This window comes from Colius striatus, chromosome 13, assembly GCF_028858725.1.
Source record: "Colius striatus isolate bColStr4 chromosome 13, bColStr4.1.hap1, whole genome shotgun sequence".
NCBI lineage: Eukaryota > Metazoa > Chordata > Aves > Coliiformes > Coliidae > Colius > Colius striatus.
Window position 1 is genome coordinate 21,004,888 of NC_084771.1, and position 24,334 is coordinate 21,029,221.

General features: G+C 37.0%; 1 protein-coding gene across 2 annotated transcripts in view; it reads left to right on the top strand.

Moving 5' to 3' along the window:
- Window positions 1–24,334, top strand: part of TENM1 (teneurin transmembrane protein 1) — a 227,882-nt gene that overhangs the window by 21,592 nt on the left and 181,956 nt on the right. For both annotated transcript variants that reach the window (XM_062006336.1, XM_062006337.1), the window contains exon 2: window positions 1,304–1,564. In XM_062006336.1, the coding sequence (XP_061862320.1) occupies window positions 1,304–1,564 (261 nt within the window). The remainder of the gene's footprint in view (window positions 1–1,303; window positions 1,565–24,334) is intronic.

Genomic DNA, 24,334 nt, shown 5'->3' on the forward strand with positions numbered 1-24,334 from the left:
CACGTGGGCTGCAGCTACAACTGAGATCTTCAGGAATGTTTTGATAACAAAGGAAAGACAGAGCTAGATAACTTAAAAATTGAACCACTTCAGCATATTCTAGCTTAGCACTTGTTTGTAGATTTTAGTCAAAGCCTTGAAGAAAATAACAGGGCTTTTCTGTTTATTTTGGAGAGCGTGCTCAAAATAAGAACCATTGCACTCACTGTCTGGTAAGTGGATTAGTTTGGCAAATTAAAGCTTTAGTTAGGATGACAGCAGAAGAGTATTTGTCGTCAGTCTCTATCAATGACTCTTGTCTCTAATGTTTCTTTTCTACAAATTGAAAGAATACACTGTGCATGTTTGATACTGTATTTAGTCTCTCAAGATGGCATCCCAGGTCTGATGTTCAATTAGTGAGTGCAGTTCTGTAATCCTTATTTAATTAGAACTCCTTGCCTTACTCCTTGGGAGTTGCATTTGTAATTGGATTCTCACAAGTGAGAATATGCAGAGGCTACCTCAGAGGGAAGTTGTAATTCACTGATGTGTGTTACTTACCTGTAGTTCTTCGAGAATGTTTCCTCTGCATATTCACATGATGGGTCCTGTTCACCTTCTGTTTGTCCTCGGATTTCTAGTGCCCAACAGTTGCAGTGTTTAGTAAGACTAAACGAAGTATTGAGCACTGTACAACTCTGTAGAATCTCTGATGACTTGGTGTCATGAGATGGCACCTGTACAGTCCTAGTAGTCACTGATCTTCTAGGAAGCTCCTGTAGGTCACCAGCACTGGAGAACCAAAACCCACTGGTGTGAATATGCAAGGACAGCACTCTCAAAGAGCAAGCAAATGGTAAGTGCCCTTTCTTTGACTTCTGTGATTAACCAAATATTTCAAATGTTACTCTGTAAATTCCCTATTTGCAAATTTGCTATGCTTTCCCTATGATAGAAATGCACTGAGAGTAATTTTAGAGCCGTTACCTTTCTGGCAAGAAAACAAGAAGGTGTCTGTATTTGTGAGTACTCACTTCACTTGTAAATTGATGTACTACTATCAGCATGTGGGTGTGTACACATATTTGAGCTATAATGTATTTCTCTGTCAGACAAAAGGGCATAATTACAGTGCAGTATTATGTGTATTACAGAGTTGAACACATAAAGTTGTGTGATAGTAGATTAGAGTGACTCACTGACCAAAAAAAAACTCTTCTAATAGTATTAAAAATCTTAATTCTCAGAATAGCATCTCAAAAAATAAAAGGTATATTGCTTTTCACTTCTAAATTTTTTACCGAACTTTTGTTTTTTCCAGACATGGAATTCGTTGAGACTCCCCATATCCTGTGTTCTGGCTATCAAACAGATTTACACGGTGTAGCTGAGCACAGTTACCCGCTAGAGGTGGGCTCAGATGTGGACACTGAAACAGAAGGTGGTGCATCCCCGGATCATGCCCTGAGGATGTGGATGAGGGGGATGAAGTCAGAACACAGCTCCTGTTTGTCAAGCCGGGCAAACTCAGCATTGTCCCTCACTGACACTGACCATGAAAGGAAGTCTGATGGGGAGAATGGTAATTAAGAAATGCATCTAATGTACTTTGCTATCTAGTGTAATTGCCATCAGTGAGGATAGAAGTAGTAAATTTATTTGAAGCTTTGTTCTTCTACTTCTCTTTTATATTCTTTTGGTTTGGGGTTTTTCTTTTTCTGTTTTGCTCTTCTTTCTTAGGTCTTTGTATTATATGAAAGTTGATTGGTACATGTATTGTATTTATAGATGAAAAATAAGAAAAAAAAAGGAAACTATGTTTTTAAAAACATCATTCCTCTAGACACCAACTACTTTCCCACATTCTCCATTTTTGTGCCATAGGACATGTGTCATTTGAGTTTAGTAGCCTGCAATTTAGGTTCTAAAATAAATCTAGATATGTACATTTATATCACATTTTGTGTCGAATTGACTCCATGTGCTGGCTTCTGGGCTCAGCTTTAAGACTGTATACCCAGGTTACTTCAGAAGGACAACCTGGAATCGTAGATGCTGTATTGACCTGTGATTTCAGGCTGCACCTGAAGATGTGCCTATCAGTAGGACAGATTGAATAGGTCTTTGTTGTATGTCAGTTCCATATTTCTTTGAATATGGAGGGTGAGTTAGGTTTGGGAGTGGGGAGTGAGGAGTTTTTTTAAGCTTTGTTTGTTTTTTTTTAATATTTATTCTCTTTTAGGATCTTTTTACTTATTTTCCTTATGATTTAGTGTATCACAGATGGGGAAAATGTGTATTTCATTAAGAAACATGAGTGGAATTAATAATTTTATATCTCTGCATCAAAATGAAAGGAAATCTGCTCTAAATGTTTCCTTAAAGGATGTAGTAAGTAAACAAATTTATCATGCTTAAGATGAACAAGTTTAGCTCATATTTTTGTTTCTATGTTTAATAGCTCCATATTATGACAGATCTAAATGTGGCTAAATGTGTATTTTTAACTAGATAAAGTATAGGAGAACCAGTGAAACTGGCAGATTGACACTTGAGTGTTGACAATGATACATTTTAGCAACATCTATGGTCTTAAGATGAAAGAGATTTCAATCATGAATGTAATTTCTATATTTATATTTTAAGGTGCTGGGAAGCCAATTTATTGACAGCAGGTTAAACGAGTAACCAAGTTATGTGTTTCATTCCAGAATGTGGTGGTGCACCTGGGTGTTCATGATGTTTTGGTAGTTGTAGAAGTGACACTAAGTCATCTTGCTATAAATGAAAATTATTGTAGGTAGTAAAATAAATACTTTTGTTACCTCTGTCATCTTACATTGCAGGAGCTACAGGTGAAGTGTCATTTAGATAGGGACACATGATCATTGTGCTTCAACAAAGAATGGAATTATTTCTTCTACAGGCTTGTCTCAGAGAATTATTTTAATCAATTTAAGCTCATATCCTGCATGGTCTAGAATAGAGTAGAGCAGCCTTTTTGCATGTAGCTTTATGGTAATAGATTCTTTTGTAAGCTTTGTAAGAAATTTTTAATCAGGAATTTGTGCTTTAGGTACTTGAATACAATTTTTGACTAAATAGTTGGAAAGCAAACTGAGGGCAAAAATAAGTTGGAAGAGGGAGAAGCTGAGAGCACAAGTTCATTTAAATCCTCCAAGCAGTGTCAACAGAATTAATATCAGTGCTTCTATGGTGTTTAATCATTATAATAATTATAGTCCTGAAAGTTAACTTGGATATATTTGAAGACAATGATGGTTCAAGCTATTATAATTTCCTTTATCTAGTACTTCACAGGTAAGTTCCTGGTCAAGATTCCACTTGGAGACAGCAACCTGTTTTCTATTTGTGTTGGTACTCAATAACAAAGCACTCTTTAAACACAGAAGTTCATAAATCTCAAATGAAGTAATAGATGGTACATCTGTCTGTTTCTATGCAGTCCTTTGCACTCTGGGGTTTATCAGAGAGCCAAAAGTCTTGCATTTATCTTTGTCCATTCCTGAGAAGGAAGTAGGCTTACTTTGTGCCAGTCAATAACTTCTGTGATGTGAAAATGGGTGAGCACATAAGATTAGTTGCTGGAAGTTCATAAAATACAAGTTTCCATGATACTGTCTAATTTCTGTAAAACTAAATCTTTAGAAATTCTGACTTTCAAAGAGTTGAGCAAATGGCTTTGAACACAGCTATTTGTAACAGTTGTTGCATTGTTTTAGAAAACTAGTTGCTTTGAAAAGTCAGTTGGGTCTTTTTGTGGCTTTATTTTTTTTTTCTTTTATGAGCACAATTCTGTTACAAATACAGAACAGCTTTTTTGTGGTGACATTAGAACAACTAAGTGTATGGACTCTAGTAAACCTATTTTCAGGACTTTTTTTTTTCACTTTACATTGATCTGAAGCAAATATATTTTTGCAAATTTTATTCTCTTGGACATATTTCAGATTTCTTATATTCATTCAGAGCTCTAGCAGGAGGTACCCTGACACAGTGTATGTACTTCATTATGTATTCTGAGTAGCCCAATTTGAGAATTTATTTAAGGATTATTTTCCTTCATAGACACACCAACTCTGTCATAATCACTGTTTAAACATACTCTGGTTGTTTTGGCAGCATTGAACAGATTGTGTGAAACACCAAAGTTCCCATTTAAATTAGTGTTGTCAATGCTAATGGCAACTAATAATAGCCTATTAGTGCACAAGCTGCCTTCAGCTTTGCCTGAGGCTAAGCAAAATATATATTAACTGCAAGTAATGAATGACCAACTTCTTGGGGATCATTGCTTATCTCTGGTATAGTATAAATAGCTCTATTTAAACATGAACAGTGTTACTCTTGCAATATGCAAATGTAAATTTCAGAGAGGAACACTACAGAATAACAATATCAAAAATAGTTACTTTATTCCATTGAAGAAGACTGCATTTACCCTCAATTCACTGAAACAATGGTATCTGATAATTGCAACACATCAGAACATTGAGTTCAGTGGTTTAGTCTGCCGTATTACTGAGCTGGCAAATTTATTTCTATATTATATTTATTTATTCATATGTCTGTGCAGCTGGGAAGCAATGAATTTTACCTCAAGTGCAGTCATGCCATGCCATAATGCATTTCTGAGCCATGTTTGACTTGTTTGCACAATCATCAACTCTTTCAGCTATTACATCTCAACTGAGAGTTACTATGGAATTCAGGCCATTTCTACAATAATGCAATTTTTAACCTGTCAGATTGTTTCAAGGTACTTCAAAGGCTGACTTGTTTGGCTTACTTCTGACACTTAGATGATTTTATGCAATTACTTACTTTTTCTCTACTAAGCATTAAGAACCAATAACAGAATACTGGATTCCCAGTACTGGATGAGTGTACTGTGAAATGCACACTCAGTCTTGGAACCAAATTCACGTTCAATTCCTCTGCCTGCACTATTTTATGACGACTAGGTATTGTCTGAAGTTCACAACAGCTTCTAAGAGATTTGTAGGCAGTAAATTAGGCTGTTAGTACAGGTTGAAATGCCACTAGACTGGTCATGGAATATAGCTTTAGAGTACTTGAGAGCTAGCCAGGGGATGTTTTTTGTTTGTTTTAAATAAAATACTTGTTATTTTAAAAAAGAAAGCGGGATGGGGGAACAGACATGAAAAAATGTAGTTGCTTCCTTTTTCCCACATAAACTATTGGGAAACGTCTTTCTTAATGTAAATGTACAGGATCAGATTCTATTGGAACAATAATTTTAAACTGCAGACTGCAAAGATAGAATAATAATATTAGCCATATATTAATAAGTAGATGTAGTAGAGAAGTTAGTAGGTTACAAGTCAAAGCTGAGTTTAATGACGTAGACACAGATAAGATTAATCTTGTGTAATTCACCTTAGTCTGTTTTATAACCTGGGAGCACTGGGCCACTCAACAGAGTTTTTTTACTCTCTCTGAATCTGTGGTGTTTTTTAATTGCTGGGCAGATGGGTGACATTTGGGCAAGTTGCCTCAGCTCTTTGCACTTCAGATTCAGTATCTTAACAGTTTCTGTTAGAGATAAAGATGTTTAATTAGTAAAAGAAATACTGGAATTGCTGATGCCAAATGTGAAATTCAGCTTTGTGACTGCTATAGTTATTCAAATATAGGGAAGACTGGGTGAAGGGCAAGGTTCTGATTTAATTGATGGTGTGTGTCTGTAAACTTACTGTGAATTCACACCTGTTTAAATTAGACTTGAATTTGGCTCTCCATAAAAGTCTTGTGTTTAATGCAAGAAAGTGAGAGCATTGGAATGAATGTTGCTGTTATTTACAGTGGTTTTGTAAATAAGCCAGGCATTAAGCTGATCTCTGGCTTTCTCATTTCTCCAGGAAATTATTGCTAACAGGTACATTATAATAATACATGCTCTAAGAAGAAACAGGCATGTGACTGACTCGCTGTTCAGGACTGTGTTTGCAATAACTATAGTTGTATCTGAAGTATTTCCATTAGCTCCTGTCCTGGCACTCTCTGTTTACAGTGGTGCAATTAAGGAATTGAGTTACTAGTTTTCAGTTAGAACAGTTAGGTCTAATTTGTATAAGTAACCTTGAAAATACTAAGGTAATCAGTCTTAGTCCCATTTAGTATTTTTCTCTTAATACTTTTTATTGTGGCGTGGATCATGTTTGTGTTTGTATGCCCCTGTCTGTTGGATGGTTTTAGTCACCTGATAGATTCAGGCAACCTCATCATATAAACAAAATACTAACCCCTTATGGTGAAATTCCTTCAACTTCTGGAGTTTACTGTAGCTTGCCAGGTATTTGATGTATGATGCTTTCAGATGTTTGACAGAAAAAGGCCACTAATCTTCCCTTAATAAAAGATTTCTTTTTCTTCTGTTGTGATTTTTCTCTCTTCCAGTGTTTAGATGGTATTTGTGTTGGTTGCTTCTGCTCTTTCTGTTTCAAAGAAGCCTACTCACTGTCAAAGCATGCACATGAATCTCAGCAGTAATGTAGACATGCCTTTTGGGGAGCATTGGAGTGTACATTGACATTATAACTGCTCTGCTGGAGTGTAACATGCTTTTGTTGACCTCAGAGTGGTTCCTTTGCAAATGTTACTGTCTGAAAGAAAGCATGTAAGTCATCTGGATTGCTTTGGATAAGTGTGAGATGCTTCTGTGAGCACTGTAGTCACCTCATTGTGATATCATGAGAGTCTTGCATTGTGCCCCCAGTATTTAAGCCATTTATGAATTTGCTCATACATACATGGAAATCCAGCTAATGATGAGTTTTGGGGAAAATTCTGCCTTTTAAGATGTCTCTCCATTAGTTTTCTTGACTGATGGGCATTGCATCTGCATATTTGGTATTTTAATCTTTATAGATTCATACAGTAAATGAAAATCAGTGCTCAGTTCTAAAACATTCCATTTCCTATATTTCTCTTTTAAGCACAATGAATGCTAATTTAGAGACAAATATCGAACTGTATTTCCTATTTTACATTAAAGATAATGACACAATATTTAGAACATAACAAAATAGTTTTAATATTCTGTAATGCAAATTACCTTTCCTCACAGCATAGGGAAAAATATCTGTGTGTTTGCACAAAGTTGTGTATTATTTTTAGGCCTAGAGTTTTGTTTCCTTTCATGAGTAGCTAGAAGAGGGGAGGGAGGGATGCTTGAGGAGAGCAGTCAGGTCTAATTCTTGTCCAAGAAATGAGTAACTTGGCATTAGAGCTCAAAAAAAATCACTTGGCTTTCCTCCCCTGTGTTATGTGGAAAGGAGAGTGGATGTGGCTTATGGAGCCTGTAGCACTATAAATTACTGCTGCTTCTTTCTTTCAAATCCTTTTGACTTTCTTAGGTGGAATTGAGCATTCATGAAAAGTATTTCCACAAATATTTTGCAGTGCAAGAGGATGTTGCAGAGCTGTTGCAGTTCTTGGGAACTGCTTATCTAGGCTGCCACGGGGGGGTCGAAAGATGAGATGGGATAGGTAGGTCTGCCTTCTGTCAGAATGCTGCAGTGCAAAAGTGTGAGGATTCTCTCAGTCTTCATTTCAGCTATTTTTCCAACTAGGGGTTGCTGAACAAAATATTTTTTCTGTTGTTAAGTATTTGCCATGAATTCTACATGAGGACATCTCTGGACTAGAATATTGCTGAGAACAGTTCCATTCTAAACAATCAAGATGTCTATCTTGATGTTTTATTTATCTTGTTTTATTATTAAGTTTATTATATATATTTTATTTCTCATCTCTTTCTGTTAAGATATTAAAAGTATTCGATCAGAAATCTACTTTACAGAAACAACATACAGTCATGTTTTATATCCTTTGGAATAGATTATTTATTTGTGTCTAATACTTATATTTCAAAATAAGCAATTTTCACTTGTGTGTCTTAAAATGTAAATATTTTTGATAATTCAAACCTATTTTATCAGATTTGGGATGTTCTGCTGGAAGCTGCCAGTGGAACATCATTAGTGCGAAATAAGGCAGAAAGGAAAACCCGTGGACTCTGATCATAGATGATTATAGTTAAGGCTACTAGTTAAATAAGAATAAATTATTCTTATTTGCTTCCTTGTACTGTCAGCCAATATGGTTTTAAACACAGACATCTAGAGCTTTCTTCTTCCCCCTAGCACAATGCTTTTCAACTATTCCAAACTATTAAATGAGATAAAAAGTAGGGATCTAGCAAGTGAATACAGGATTGGTAAAAAAAGTGGAAAATACTGACAAATTATCCTTTTAGGGTCTAGCGAGATATAATGTAAATATCATTTCTCCTGACAGTATGAGATCTTCAGAGAATGTATTGCCATCCTACCACGGATGACAAAAGATTGCTTATTCTTCCTCTTCAACCTTTTTTCATTTGTACTTATTTAATTCATTGTGTATTAAATTACATGAGAAAATCTTATCTTCCATTTTCAAATTTGTTACTGTTTCATTTCCTCTTGGGTTTAGGAGTAAGATGAAGATCAACATAAATCTTTATTATTCAAAGTTAAAAATACTAGCACACGCTCATCTTACAAATGGATAGTATTGGTAGTAGCAAATAACATCGGTCAGGCCATCTAGAAGAAACATAGAAAATGGAGAAAGTGGCCACATCCAGTGGCTGTAACCTTCATAGTCTTACAAAAATGAAAGCTAAACCAAACATATTAGATTAGTTCTTATTTCTGCACTAGAAAACAGAATACGAATGGGAAGTGTTATGAAAAAGTTAGTTTGTACACAGTAATGCAAATTGGTATGCTGCTTGTTTCAACTTGCTTTCATATAAAAGTGAAATTCAGTATTTTAGATACTAAGTTGATTTTCTTTAATCATACCTAGCTCTACTCCCCGGCTTTAAATTTTGAAACATGAGGAGTTGTGTTATAATTAGCTCTTCTCAAATATGGGTCTAGGAGCACTGCAGAATTCCTGCAGGCTGCTTCCTCTCCCCAACAGGAGTTTTTTGAGTAATATTTTAATTAGGTTCACGTATTCTGATGACTAATTATATTACCAGTGTTGTTTCTTTATCTGAAGTTTCTACTCCAGGTAGAAACGATGTATGTACACATTGTAAACAATGGTGTGAGCATCACTGTATGTAAACAATGCAATGTGTATTTTATATAGTGCTTCATGAAGCTGACTTTCAACTGACCAGCACATCAGTCCCTGCTATCTTTTGTGTCTTCTAAGAGCCGGTGGCATAGCAGATGCTGCAGTCCTGAGAAATCTGCCTACTCTGATAGGAAGAGACTATATGAACTGATTTGTGGTGCAGGTGCCCGAGGAAGCCTTTACATCCCACTTCTCCCTTGCCCCGGTTTCATATCAGACTAAGAGAGGTCGTGCCTTTTTCAAAAATCCTCAGCTCTTTCCTCTCCTGGCTCAGAAACTGGTTAAGACAATGGCTGTTACAGTGCTTCTCCATTGCTTTGATAAAGTAAGGCCTTCCCTTCCATTTTGTGCAAGTTTGTGGTGTGTCGAGTGCCAGTGAGCACTGTGAAGATGGGCACAGTGGCTACAGCCTGCCAGGGCTTCACTGCCGAAGGCGAGAGAGCCCAAGTGTTCATAATTGTTCAGGGTTTAGAACTACAGTTCTTCCTTTCCAACAAGGGGCACTGCCCAAATGCTGGTTTGTGATTTGCTCGATGTGGCTGCAACTATCTTTTATGTCTTTGCCCGTGGGGAAAAATATAATTGAGTCATTCTTCCTGAAGCCTGTGTGGCTGTGTGTTCAGTCAGTACAGTGTTCATCTCGACATTCCTATTGATGGTTGCATTGATTATTTTTATTCTAGCCTGTGATTCTGTCTCCATTCCAGCTTTTTAATTTTTATAGTGTGCTTCCTTTTGAACAGCAAATTCAGTTGTGTTTGGTTGTGTGCATATTTTGTTAGAAATATAATCTCCTGAATACAGATTTCTCCATAGTAGCTAATAACCCACAGTACTTGAAAGCTCCTTTTTCTTTTTATAACCTATCTTTTTTCCAATACATTTTCTGATTACTGCACTACAGTTCAAATTTTATTGGATCATTTTAGAGCATAATAATTCATTTCTGATCCCTAGTACCTCTCGTCCATGTCTGAAGTAGTCCACATTATGTCAGTCCCTCGTTGTTTACCTCTTTTCTCTGAAGACAGTCTTCTGCATTTTCCCTCAAAATATCTGGCTGGCTGGCATCACCATTTTAGTCTTGTGATATCTAATTTCCTTTTAATGCAAAATCAAATAGAAAGCATTGTCTGTACTATACTGGACAGCTATATGGGATTTTTTTTGAGCTTTCTTGTAGATATAAATCGGTTGGTGGCTAATAATCACAAAAGGTCTGGAAAGTAAAAGGAAAAAAAAGCAGAAGGACTGTTTTATGTTGAATGCCCTTTTAACCAATACTATGGATGTACAAACAATAAAATAAACATGTTTGTATTCGGTTACTTTAGAATTTAAACAGTGCTTACCAATGTTAAATAAAGAGCCATAATAAGTAAGAAGTCTAAATCAGTTGAGGTTTTGCATAAATCTTTGTAGAATTATCTGTTCATTCGTTGCTACTGTAATACATTAGAAGGAATGATTATCTACTTTCTGCTTGGCAAAAACTGAAACAGAAAAAAAATACACACGTCCCTTCACATTGCAGAAAACTACATGAATGCAGTTTCAGTTCGGTTTCTCTCCCAGGCTCCGTAAGAACTCATCAGATAGTCATGGTCAAAGTTATGGCAAATTTCTCTCTATTAAGAGAAATGCCAGTGAATTGCCACTTTCAAATTACTTGAGGGTTTTGTGGGGTTTTTTTTTCAAAAGCTTTAGGTTTAGGTGGTCGTGAAACAAAACATAATTCCTGGATGTGAACTCCTGTGCTTTGATCAAGCTCTAAACAGCTGTCAGAGCTCAGGTTGTAGGTTCCCTTTGGGGAAGTTTACATGAGGAGTCAGACTGAGGAAACAGAAATAACCTGCAGCCAGCTTGGATATCCAGCAAAGACAGTCCACAAAGTGGAGATGTTTGTCTGTTAGCTTTGCCAGCTCAGATCACATTTTGATTATAATCCTTGACAGCAGTTCTCTGTATGATATAAAAAAAAAAGAACCTTCTGCACTGCTATCCCTGTTGTTTGTGCCCTTTTAGTATATAATGATGTAATCTGCAGCTTTATAAAAAAACAGTAGTCAAGTCCTCTTTGAAGTATAGTTGTTTAGTTCATGTGTACAACATAGCTGTGAAAAATACATGGCAGGAGCTTCTCGTCCTGCTGCTTTCCCTCCTTCCTGCTGTAATGTTCTCTGGTTGCTTGCCTCTCTCAAAAGTCTCCTTATGTCCTCTGAGGACAGCAAGACATTTCTGTGATGATATTAATAAAATCTTTGATTTCTAATATTCTGAAGCTTGAATTCGAATTATCAGTGTGCTGATAAAGCTGAAAAATCAAGATGTAACTTTCTGAAGCTGTCATTCCTGGAGAACTAAAACTGCTGATACTCCTGTGATGCAGAGAGAGATCTTTTAAAGTGTGTGGCAACCTCTTTGTGCACAGTCTTCCGGAATGCAGGTTTGGAGTTGGCTGGGTTGCTTATTTTGGTAGGTGGCAAATACACACCTGCTCCATCTCAATACAGCTGCTACTTGTAGCAGCTTAAACAGTTGGAGACCTGGCAGCATTTATGTACCTCATAAATGTGAGTGGTTGCACTGAAATCAATCGCTACTCAAATTAAAAAGGTAAGCAGGTGAAAAGCATGGGTTTATCTCAGTTGATAAATGTACTATTGGTTTTTAGCTTGACTTGCACAACTGATACATCAAAAATTCAATTAATTTTAAAAGTGTTTCAATTTGCCTCACATTAGAGAATTCCTCATCTTGTTTTCATATATTGATCCATCGGCAAATAGAAGAAAAGCAAACATCCCAAAAAGCAGCTGACTGGGCAGTGCAGTGATTGCTCCTGTTCATATGAATAATAATTGTATTTGGAGATCTTCAATTGGTTTATGTCAAGCAGTTTGTGTTGGTAATTTCAGATTTGGACACTGGATGCTTTCAATGAGCCACCAAAACAGAAAGAAGTAGGGACATTTGCCTAGAAATTCTGCACTACAAATGGATCTTTCTTAGTGTCATTGTGTTTGGCTAATTTAATTACTTCCAAAAATGTTTTTCTCCATGTTTGTTTTAGAGATACTGATCTGAAAACAGATGTCAAATATTTTAATGTGTTTGTTTTCCTGATCAGTGATTTTATTTCCTTAAGTATAGCAGAACAAGGAACAACCTTCTATTAGTCTAACCTGATTGATTTTAAACACCTACCAAATTCAGTGGTGTTTCATAACTCCACATCTTTGAATTAATTTCTTGACTTTTTACTGGAATGCAGTTTGTTTCTAATAATATCAAGGCACCCAGGGGATTAATTAGAGACAGGCTTCTGGCATGTTTCTGGGTCACTTCAGGTTTGTGATAAGCTGGTAACTGTGACTGTTGTAGTCATCCTAGAGGAAAACCTTTGTTTCCCACATAGTGTTTTGCAGCATAGAAGTTATAATAGCTGAAGTTGTGGAACAAGTAGTGCTCTCAGTTGTCTGTTTGGAAACATCAATTACCAGATATAGTTAAATACAATATTTTTAATTTTAAACAATGTATATATTTATTAAAATGATAAAATTTGACTGCCTCTTTAATATCTGAAATGTGAGGAATGGAGCAGAAGTGTAGCATGCCACAGTGTCCTTGTTAGGGACATGAAGGTCTTTATGAGAAATTGTAGTGAAAGATGTCAGAAATGTGCCTCTTGTCTGCTATTTAAGCTGCAGACATTAAAAATATCATTGCTGACACAGAAGTCGATACAGAACCCTTCAAAGATCCACAAGGATACACAAGAAACTGAATGAAATTCAGTGCAGGGGTTAGTAACCAAATATAAAATATTTAATAGGAACTACTTTGGAAAGCAGTAACACTGAAAGGGACCTTAAGGGCCAGTAAATGAGATAAATGGAGCCAACAAGTCAAATGCTACTTTGGGTTGCCTGCGTATATGCATCTTGTCAAGGATCTATGAAATATAGCAGATGTCAACAAGACTTCACTGACAAGTCAGTTTTGGGCATTTCAACACCAGAGATGTATAAAACACTCAGAGGAGTGCAGAATGTGATCGTGTCTTTGGGACTTGTTATTCAAGGAAAGTTTTTTTTAAAGGATCTAGCTCCATAGAGAATATATCTGAGCTGTCACTCGGATATTCTGAAACAAGTAGCAGGGACAAAGAGGGGAAGAACTTTGAAGCATCATGGATGTTTCACTAAGCATGCAGTGCAGAATGTGTCTGCTAGCATAGCAAGCTTGGCTCAGTAGCTGTAACTGGCAGCCTGAGAAATTTAAATATGAAAACATGGTCAGTTTTAAAACAGTGTAGTCATTCAACATGGGAATAATTTGCCAAGGAGCTTTGAGTCCTTAGTCTTTGGAGCCCTCAGGGTCTGAATGTTTTTCAAAACATGCTTGAGCTGAGCCTTGCATGATGAGGGTTAATGTGAGGGTCACTGGTGGAAGCTAATTCTGATTGTGAAGGTGATGAGACTGAATTGGTGCATTGGCTCTTTCTTTGCTTCATAATCTGTAAAGCTATTATGTTTTTACTGACCATTACATTTTTCAAACATGTCCATTTTAGAGTAACACAAAGCAATAAATGAAGTGCCAGAGGTTTTGTGGCTGCACTTGTTTAAAACTAGCCAACAGAACTGAGTATATACTATAGGAGACACAACAGGCATGTGATTCATTGATTGCAGTTCTTCATCAGTTGGTAGTCGAAGGAAATAATATATCTTTCCATAACTGACTTGTGTGATATTCTCTGTAGCTCCAGCAGCAGCCCTAAATGCTCGGCCACTGGCCCAAGCCCAAAAATTAACACTAAGAAATTAATTTTCTGTAAGCTAATAAGGGCAAAGGCCATTCAATGTGTTGTTTATACAGAAGGATGATTGAATCTGAAGGCTGTTCATGTGGGAATGAGCTGGTGGAATCTATTTGTAAAATAATAATGCCAACATGTCAGAGAAGTATTTATGTAGCAGTCAGACATTAAATAAAGGGGAGTTCAGGCAGAATGCAGGTCAAGATATTTATCTGTGGTAACCCAAATAGACACTTGTTTATTATTAAAGGTTTTAACAAAGAAATTAAAGAAATACACACAGAATGAAACTTTGCCAAGATTAATTCAGCCCTTTCCTTTCATTATCTTACTGCATCTCTGCCCTTCCCTGATAAGGTGTTAATCATGGTTTCCTTTTCACCTATGTCTTCTTCTTTTTTTACTGCATCTCTCAGCACTTCAGGTTCCAGACATGGAAGGGTCTGTTTCTTATAATTCTCCATCTCTTCCAGCACGTTGCCTTTTCTGCTTCAGTTAGTCCAAGCACATTTAATTTTTTGGTTCCCAGAACTCTTGATTAAGGGTGGACAACTGCTAATTGATCCACTTTGCATTTCACATGGCTGATCCTCAAAGTCTCTGTCAGTGCAATGTGTCTCACCTGTGATTACTTTTCATCTCATCTGTCAGAAACAGGCTTTGCCAAATACTAGCTTTGGAAAATTTTGAATGGGGATTTTGTAAATCTCTTGAGCGTGCCTGTATGTCTTGCCAAATGCTTGATACAGATAATGAAAATCTTTTGTTATCATTTCTGTATTTGCTTCAGAATTTTAGCATTGATTTCATGTAAAGGAAACACATTAAATCCTTCCCTATTTAAATGAACTAGCTTAAAGCTAAAATCCAAGCAACTTACTTCATAGTCTTATTATAAATTGGGAACTTGTTGAATACTCTTCTGTAACTTGACTTGCTGACTTGGAAATTTACAGTCTGCCATGCTTTCACTAGATTTTTATCTCAAGTTAGTTACCTGGTGGCAGGAACACCTATTTTTAGCAAAGGTGATGTAGTGGGAGCAGCTGCTAATTTGTAGAGTTTGTTTTGCTTTTATTAATATAATGATCTAAATACAGTCTGATTAACTCATCTATGGTTCTCCACAGCATACTGCTGAATTCTTCCTGTGCATGAAATGAGTCCTCTTCTGTCTTTATTTCAGGTACATTATAGGTGTGAAGCACATAAGCTCAGCTCTTATTTACTTCTTGACAAAGCCTTGATATCACTGTAACATCCTTCTCCTCTAAGTTGTATATCTGTAGACTGTGCAGGATGTGTCTCCTAGTTACTGCACAGGACTAATGACTACCTTTTAGCCATCAATCCTTTGCTTATCCTTAACTTAAAATTGATGTGAAGAGATGGTTCTGCTTGTCTAAACCTTACAGACTATTTCTTTAGAAGAGAACAATGATTTTCTTATCCATGGACTGGTATGTGACTCTTTTGATGTCACTGGAAAATAGTAAATTGCCTTGAAACAAGTGTTGTAAATCAGGTGTTGTCATTGTTCATTGAGAGACAGAAAAATTGGACTTCAGTGTGAGTATAGAACAGTTGTAGTGGGTTTACCCTGGCTAAACACCAGGTGCCCACCAAAGCTGCTCTATCAATCCCCTCCTCAACTAGATAGGAGAAATCAAAATATAACAAAAGACTCATGGGTCAAAATAAGGACAGGGAGAGATCACTCAGCAGTCATTGTCATGGACAAAATTTACTCAACTTGGGGAAACAGTGAGTCGGTCTTGGAGCCAGCCAGCATTGGCTACTGGACATAGGGGAAGCTTCTAGCAGCTTCTCACAGAAGGCTTGTGGTACCAAAACCTTGTGACACAAACAGAATACAACAGTGTATTAACTTTATTGCAATAGATTACTCTTTTAAAATAAGTTTACAAAAGCTTTTGGAGTGCATAATGCTATCTTCTCTTTTGTTTTCTATTGCACTTGTACATTACCGTTCCTTTGTGACTGCTGCAACTAGTGAGGCAGAGGAAAGGCATTTTGTTATCTCATACTAGAGTGTTACACTTCATGACTGCCCTATCAACAGTAAGACGTATTAAACAATGACCCTTGGCCTAGAATTGTTTTAACGAGGTTCAGAATTTGAGTTATATGTCAGTCTGGTTTTGTTTTAAAAGTACAGCAAGTGCATGTGAGTGCACTGAGCTCCGTCTGGCAGCGTATTCTGTCAGCTGGCCAGTATTATGCATGTGAGCAGCTCAGGCTAGCTCAGCACTGGTGGTGAAGCTCAGTCAGAATTCGTTTTATTTATAAAGTTGCGGTACTTTTTTTGGCTTTGGATTGTTTCCTTGGGCGAAAACATTTGTTTGAACTGAGAGTTTTACATGAAGAAGGGTTACATGATTTGACCTCCATTGAATGAGTTAACAAAAATAGAAACAGACATGATCTTAGAAGTTGTTTCTAAAATGGAAGCACATTTCTAGCATCATAGTGCTACCTCACTATGAATTAGCTTGTAAGTGCTAATAATAGCTCATGGTGAAGGTACTCATTATATGTAAATATAAATGGCTAAATTAATTTAAATATTGCTATTGCTTGCAGTCTAACTAATCTATACATCTTATGAATAAGAAGTTTTCAGCCCTGCTCTATAATCTCGTTTATGTGGGAGCTTCATCATGTTGTTAAAGCAAATATTTAAATCTCTACCTTTATTCTTCATATAGGCAAAGATCACAGAGAGGTGAACAGGTGAATGAAGTAAGAGTGTGTCCATTTAAACATAAGAAAAAACTATTTCACTGTGAGGATGAGGGAGCCCTGGCCCAGGCTGCCCAGGGAGGGTGTGGAGTCTCCATCTCTGGAGATCTTCAAGACCGACCTAGACACGTTCCTGTGCAACCTGATCTAGGTGGACCTGCTTCTGCAGGAGTGTTGGACTGGATGATCTCTAGAGATCTCTTCCAACTCCTACCATTCTGTGATTCTGTGTGTGTTATTGTCTAAATTATTACACTATGAAATTTAACAAAATGTGTTCCCAAAGATGTCAGAATAGTTCTGTAGCTGTGTATAGATATGTGTAAATGGAAAAAGGTCTGAGACGGAAGAAATTCATGTTCCTGTATCCATCAGTTTTAATAAATGGTTGTTGGTAAATTAAAAGCTTCAGCCAAAAAGAAATTCATAATATGTCACCACCTTTGTTAGACTTGACTCTTTATAGCAGTACTGAATATTCCTGTCTGCCTACAGGTACTTTTTCAGTGATGTTTAATTTTTCATGTGAACAATGATGCTTTAATGTATTTATGTGCTTTCTCCTACGAATGATAATGATCATTATTCACGGAGTATCAGATCTAGTTGTCAAAAAATGTCTAGGGTCAGAATTAAAGGTGCATATGCATATGCATTATGTTACAGTCACTACTTGCATTTTGTGCTTGTGCCCTCTGCTTCAGGACGCCTCTCCTATTAAGTGCACAGAAGGGGCTGTGCCAGCATAATGACAAACTATTCAATGTTTTAGTTTATTTTCATTGGTCATTGTATAGCCTTAAGCCTTATTTATTACCACTATTCAAACCTCATTCTCATGGCAATATTAATTTCCTGTTGGCAATTCTGTAGTGCTCATCATTACAGTTTTCAAATACTTCACATACACTAATGTTTTCTCTTTGCAATAACCCTGGGTGGTGAACTCACATACATACAAATTAAGTGGAAAATAGTAAATTTGGACATCTAATTTGAACTGCTCAACACCCAGTTCTTTTTTTCAGAATATTTCAAACATTAGTGCAATGTAATGTTAAGAAGAGCTCTCTCTGACTTAGGTTACAGCTCTGTAGGTTTGTAAAAAAACCAAAATCATAAGTGAAATTATCATTTGGCATTGGTTGATTTTGAGCAGTTTTGAACATCTAGGTTCTGTATGAAGATTTACACTACTTGAGCTGAAGAACTTTTGATAGCAGTTGCAAGCTATCATCTTCTCTTTGAAACCAATGCTGAAAGGAAAAGAAATCCATGTATTTGTGTTGAATTTCACAAATGTTAACTGACAGTGCTTTTCATGTTCTTTCCCTCTCCCTTCCTTGAAGTTGACTTCTTCCCTTGGTCTGGTCCCAGCTGCTTTCTTTCGAAGCCTGAGCTTTGCCCCAGAGCTTTTCTCTTACTTAATTTATCCTTTATGGGCTTTCCATTCAAATTCTAGTCATCTTACCATAGCAGTTTTCAAGAGATATGATCTCACTGCTCCTACACAAGTTGTTCTTGTGCTCCCTACTTCTCTCCTTTTGCATTTTAGCCTGTTTTGATGATTTGTCCTCACTTATTGTTTCTATTTTCTTCCTCTGATCTTCTGTCTTTTATAGTAGTTTAAGTCAGCTGTCAGTCTTCTCCATCCAGCAGAGGTCTTTAGGAGCGTAAAACAAGGAGACCTCTGACTCACAGGCTCGTTCTTCAGCTCTGTCCTTGCTGGATGAGTACAGGTAGCAGAATGAGCAGAGGCCTGGCCACTGCAGCCTTGGTCTGAATTGTTCTCAGCCTTTCTAGAGTGTGGTGCCAGCACTTTCTGGTGGCCCAGAGGCCTCTGAAGTCTTGCCTGCTTGCAGTTTGAATGCAAGACTGATGTAAATGGAGAACTGAGTTTTGCAAAGTTTTCATAGCTTGACCTGCTAAAAACATTTGTCCAAAAATAGTCAATGTTCTAAATGAAATGTGATGAAAGTTATGAAGGAAGACTCTGCAGTGTTTTCCATGGGTTTTTTTTTGTCTTCTACAGAAGGACAGACATAAATCTTCAGTGTACATCAAATTTAAAACTGTATGTTTTCAGATGTCAACTTCATCAGCTTTTAAAGCACATAAATTTGTATTTCAGTGCATGCGTAGACTTATCCATTATAAAATTTAAGCTTTGTCATCTGCTGCTTTTGTAAGTTTTGCACAGTTTCTTGAAGCATTGTCATTCTTCCATCACCATACAAATGCAACTAACATACTATCTTGGCATTTCTCTGGGAAGCTCCTGAACTTCACTTTCCCATTCTGCTTCCTTCAGCAAAGGAACTATGGCTGCTTGTGTGTTTGCAGACCCCAGATGCTCAGCTGTGGGATAAGTGTCTCCAGGAGCAACTGGACAGTTGTTGTCCCTCCTAGGATTTACAAGTAGATTTTCCCTCTGGGAGTGGTATGAGTTTTGCTGGTTGGTTTTTTGTCCTGTTTGTCTGGTTTGGATTTGAAGGGATATATGTGCAGGGTGTATTAACTCTGGAGGTTAAGTCCTTGACATGGCAGTTGGAGAGTGCATAATTTAGAGACTGTTTTAGGCTTCCTTTGTAAATTTGTACATTAATGTTAATGTAATTTCTGCATGCAATACATAATAATTGATTGACAGTGTTAAAAAATACATGAGTGCACACATACACATCTTGACTCAGTAAAAAATGTGATGGGTGGCCTGAATGGATTTTAATTTACGGGTAATGTGATGGTTGTTTCTCAGTTTTCATCTGTGTAGTGATTTTGATGTGCTCTAATTTTGCTTTTAAAAACTATCCAGTGAACAGTCATATTATAATGTATTACATTCATGTTTGATACTTGCAATATTCCACTTGCCTAAACACGTTCACCAGTCACTTTGACTGTATGCCGAATAACTCACCTCCTCGCCTGGACACTTAGGACAAATCCTGTCTAGTATCTCCTTGTTTCTGAATCAGACAGTATCCAAAGCTAACTAAAGAGTTCTATTTTACTAATGGATGTGGATGACACACCTAATGTAACCAGGGAGTACGAGTCGTTCTTTTGGATTGCCCTTGTTTGTTCTGGTACACATGGTTGAGAAATATAGTATTCTAAAGAACCTTTCTTAACTTTTAGGGAAAAAATAAAGTCAGTTCCCAGTAGAATCAACTTTATTTAGGAGTACTGAGAAGAGTAAGATCATATAAAAGAATGCAGCAGTCTGACTTTTACATTTGGTCCTACCTGTAGTTCTGTTGCAGCCTATCTCACCTTAGTTCCATTCTGAAACAGGGATTCAACAAATGCAGCATCATATGTAAGTTATGAGAAATGCTGTGCACTAACCCATTGTTATCTACATTGATGTCCTTGGAAAGGATGCATTTAATGATCATTAATGTAATTATTCCCAAGAGTACAAGTTTGGGATTTTTTTTATACTGCTGAAAGCACTAATTTTGCTAATAATTTATTTAAAGTTAATACTTCCCATTAGCTTGAATTATTGATGAAATTAAGCGTGTGCTACCACTTAGTGACCAGACAAATGGAGAAAACATCTTTGATCTTCAGTTTTATTGGTTGAGTTATTTTTTATTGAGTTATCTTTCTTAGAAGATGAAAATCTCAGATTCTCTGTGTCATCTGGTTACTAAAAGCTATGAACTGATACTGTAATGAACAAATGATTTTACTTCTGCAGATTTTAGCATACTTCTAAAAGGCCTAGCTAGGGTTCATCTCAACTATTCCACAGTTGCTTGGCACACAGCCATGATCCTAGCAGGAAAATAAGAGACCAATTGCCATATTTCATCCTTTGAAAAGCCTGACTATGTAGAAATTTGTTCTCTTTGTTTTTTCTCCCTTCTGCCTCCATTCTTTGAGGAAGGAAGTAGCTCCTCCTTATATTTCTTTCTTGGGCTTTACATCAACCTTAAAACTCCTTCCTTTCCCACACACTTTGTCTAAGATGATAAAGGCTCTCCTATTTCACCTCTGTGGGGTTTTTGTGGTTTTAAACTATTTTTTGTCACACTTTTCCTCAAGAAGAATGTGATTTCTAAATGAGCTCAGACATCTTTGTATTCTTCTATAGAATGTATCAGGCATAATGCTTTCCTTCCATCCAACTCAGAGGGCTTCACAACTCTGAGTTAGCAGTTTTATGGTAGCCCTTACATGTTATCAGTTTTTTCACGGCAGTTTCTTAGTTGGAAACTACACATCTGTGCCGTTATACTTCTAACTCTAAAATAAGACTAGTTGGTGGCAATTTTTGCAGTGTCACACTGAAATCTTTTAAATCTACAATTTGCTTAATTTCTATATATTATGGCCTGAAAATTTTGATAAACAGGTGTAGGACTGGCCTCAACTCAGAATTGATTGGCTGTGGTTAACCCATGAGCAGTACAGTTGTTTGTGTGTGTGTGCCTGCTCTGGTTCAGAAATATACTTTCCACTAGCATGAAGAATTGTGGAGATGTGTCATGAGAATGTGACAGAGAAAATAGGGACAATGTACAAGGAAACAGAGACACACGTAAGTTATGAGGGAAAGAAATTGAGAGTACCCACTAAGAAACTGTGGTGGAAAGAAAAAGGAGGGGAAGAAGAGAGGGAAGCTTAAAACCCACAAATAAGGTGTAAAAGGTGTACGTGCAATCTCTGTAATTATGGAAGGATGTTGCTATGAGAAACTAGTGTGAAGAGTTTGGATCTTATGGAAACCAGCCTTAAAAAACAGCAATAATGATGCTGAATGTGCTGTAGGAAAAAACAAACTCTCATTGCACTTTGAATCCTAGGTAAGCTATTGAAGTGATCCACTCTTTTTCTACTGATGTAGGATATGTTTTTCTTCTATCAGTTTCTTCACCGACTGATAAACGCAGTCCTGACAAACAACTTAAAGCAGTGGTTTCCCTGAGCTGACATCTGTCTGAATATTCACAAGTGTACTTACAAATGCTGCCAAAAAGAGAGAACTATATTATTAACTTGGTTCTCACAGAACATCTTTCCAAATGAATGTAAGAGGGAAACAGGGACATCTTGCTGCATCACAAAATACATTACCTCGATTTTGCTGTTAGGCAATTTTAAAGTGAAATGGTTAATAAAGGGTCTTGGCATTTAAGTGCTCATAATTAGCCATCTGGGTTTCCTACCAGAAAACCACAGTTGGCCCTAATGGGTGCCTTGGTAATGGGTGCCTTGGTTATCGGTGTCAGCCACAGGCCTGAGCTTTAACCATCCCCTCACCAAAGAGGCACTGGCAGAGTTGTTCAGCCAGAGGTAGGGATGACCTGCCAGGGCTTGCAGTGTGGTCCTTTTCCAAAACACCAGAGGTTCCTCAAAGAAGTCTACAAAACTGAAGTTTCTAGACAACATATTAATAGGAATGATAACGTTTATTCTTTAAGACATCTGGATTAAGTGCTTTCACTGTATTTGGCAGAAAATAGAGCCTATTTCAAACTAAAACTACATCTTGTTTTGTATTAGGGGATGGTAGGAAAAAATAGCTGAATCATAACATTATCAATTTTATATGTTCTGGTTTTGTTGCAGGAGGGGGGCTTTTGCCTTCCTGGCTGTTTGCCCACAATGACAAGAATACATATGAGATGATTAAGTAAAAAAAACATTCTACACAAGGATCCCAGTCTTACCAGCTTGCACACAAAGCTGCAGTTGGCTGCAGTGAGAGTTCTGCAGGCAGGAAACACAAGATGGGGTCTACTATTTCCTTAAGTATTGGCATAGGAAATGGGATGGCAGAGAAGAGTCGGGGGGAAAAAAAGAGTTTACAACTTCCCTTATCAGTTTTTTATGGTTCTGATTCTGTTAGCCTTTATTCCACAGATAGCCCATAGCTCAATGAAATGAATTCATTTTTTTCCTTTATAAATTCAGCCTGAAATTGAACAACCAAGTACATACAGGGTACCTGCCAGCTGATTTTTGGTTTTTTTCTTAGAGTTTATTTTTTAAACTCCATTTTAGATGCTGTGGACATGATTAAAAGTCACTCTGTATGTGTTTGCAGGTTTATGACTGGAATCAACTGGGAGGTGTTTCTGAGTGAGAGCAGTGCTATTCCTTATGTTACCCTGGAGCAGTTCTTTCATCACTAGTGAAATGCATTTATAGCATAGATCACACTGACTGCCACAATCCTGCCACCTCCTTGATGCTAGCCTAGCGTCCCTGTCCTCTCAGGCATCACAGCTGACCTACACAAAAAACAGCCAGTTCTTTTGCTATGCTAATTCTCAGTGCAGAATCCTGAACTAATACACTGTGCAATTGCACAGTTGGGCCAGGCCAGGTGAAGTAACCAGAAATGGGAGAGTGAGACCAATTATGGCTTCTCTGATTTACATTCACTTAAATTGCCAGGCAGCTACATCGATGATATTAAGGTGAGAGAATGCTGTTACAGCTTAAGCAGTCACAAACTTCTCTTTCTCACATTAAATTAATTTACAGCATCCACCTTGTTTTCAGGTTTATTAATTTACATGTGATAGATGAACAGCCTGCTGATGAGTCATGAAAATTTGTCAGGGATTAAAAAAACAAACAGTTGAAGCAATATGTACTTACAAAAGAACATTTAGAAAGCCCACTAGATTGTGTTTTCAACAAGTTTTAACTTGCATTTAATTGCTTTGATTAATATCTCAATTTATTTGTATTCTAGCACAGCTAATGAAATTATAAACACTTGCATCACAAAAGGGTTTGAGTCTCTCAATAGGTTTTCAAATATAAAAGGCTACAAGCACAAGTTTGCAACATTAGTCTTCACTGCACTTTGCCAATACAGGTGATTCTGCTCCTGGTAATATACTGTGACACAGATGGGGGATCTGAAGCTCATGCATTACCATCAGGCTTGACCATTCTCCTTACTAACAAGCTACATGCAAGGGAGTTTCTTTTTAATTATAGGTTACCCTTAAAAAGATTCTTCACACTGCTGTGTTACCATTTCTCAGGTTAGCTTATGAGTTTGCGTTTGATTTGGTTTTTTGAGAGGTGTAGTGAGGCAAGATGTAGCTTTGATATGCTTTGTCTTCTCGTATAAGTTCAGCACTTGTCTGTCATACTTATTTTCATGTGAGTTTATTTTGCGTGACTGGAATTGAAGGGAAGACATCAACCTACTTGTTTGTGTTGTGTTCAATAGTTACTTTCATTGATGCTGTTTTCCTTTCTCCTCCCCCCCATTCATCTTATGGCTGAAGGCTTGGACATGGCTTCTGGAGGTTGACTGTGTAGTGTCAGTTTCCTCTGTGTCACAGAGATAGTCTCTGGTGCTTTATGCAGCTTGGCTGTCATTGTCTCACTCACACTTATGTATATATCTATGTGTGTGTGTATTTTGCTGAGTACTACTTATTATTATTCTTGTAAGTGAAATAGGCTTGCATAAAGGCTTTAGTCTTCAGAAGCGATTTGTGTAGCTTTCAATGTCTGATGCATCAGTGCATATTATACAAGTCCTGAGTCCTGGCTATAGTTGATACAATATTTGTCACATGAAAATCATCCAAGTCACAAGAA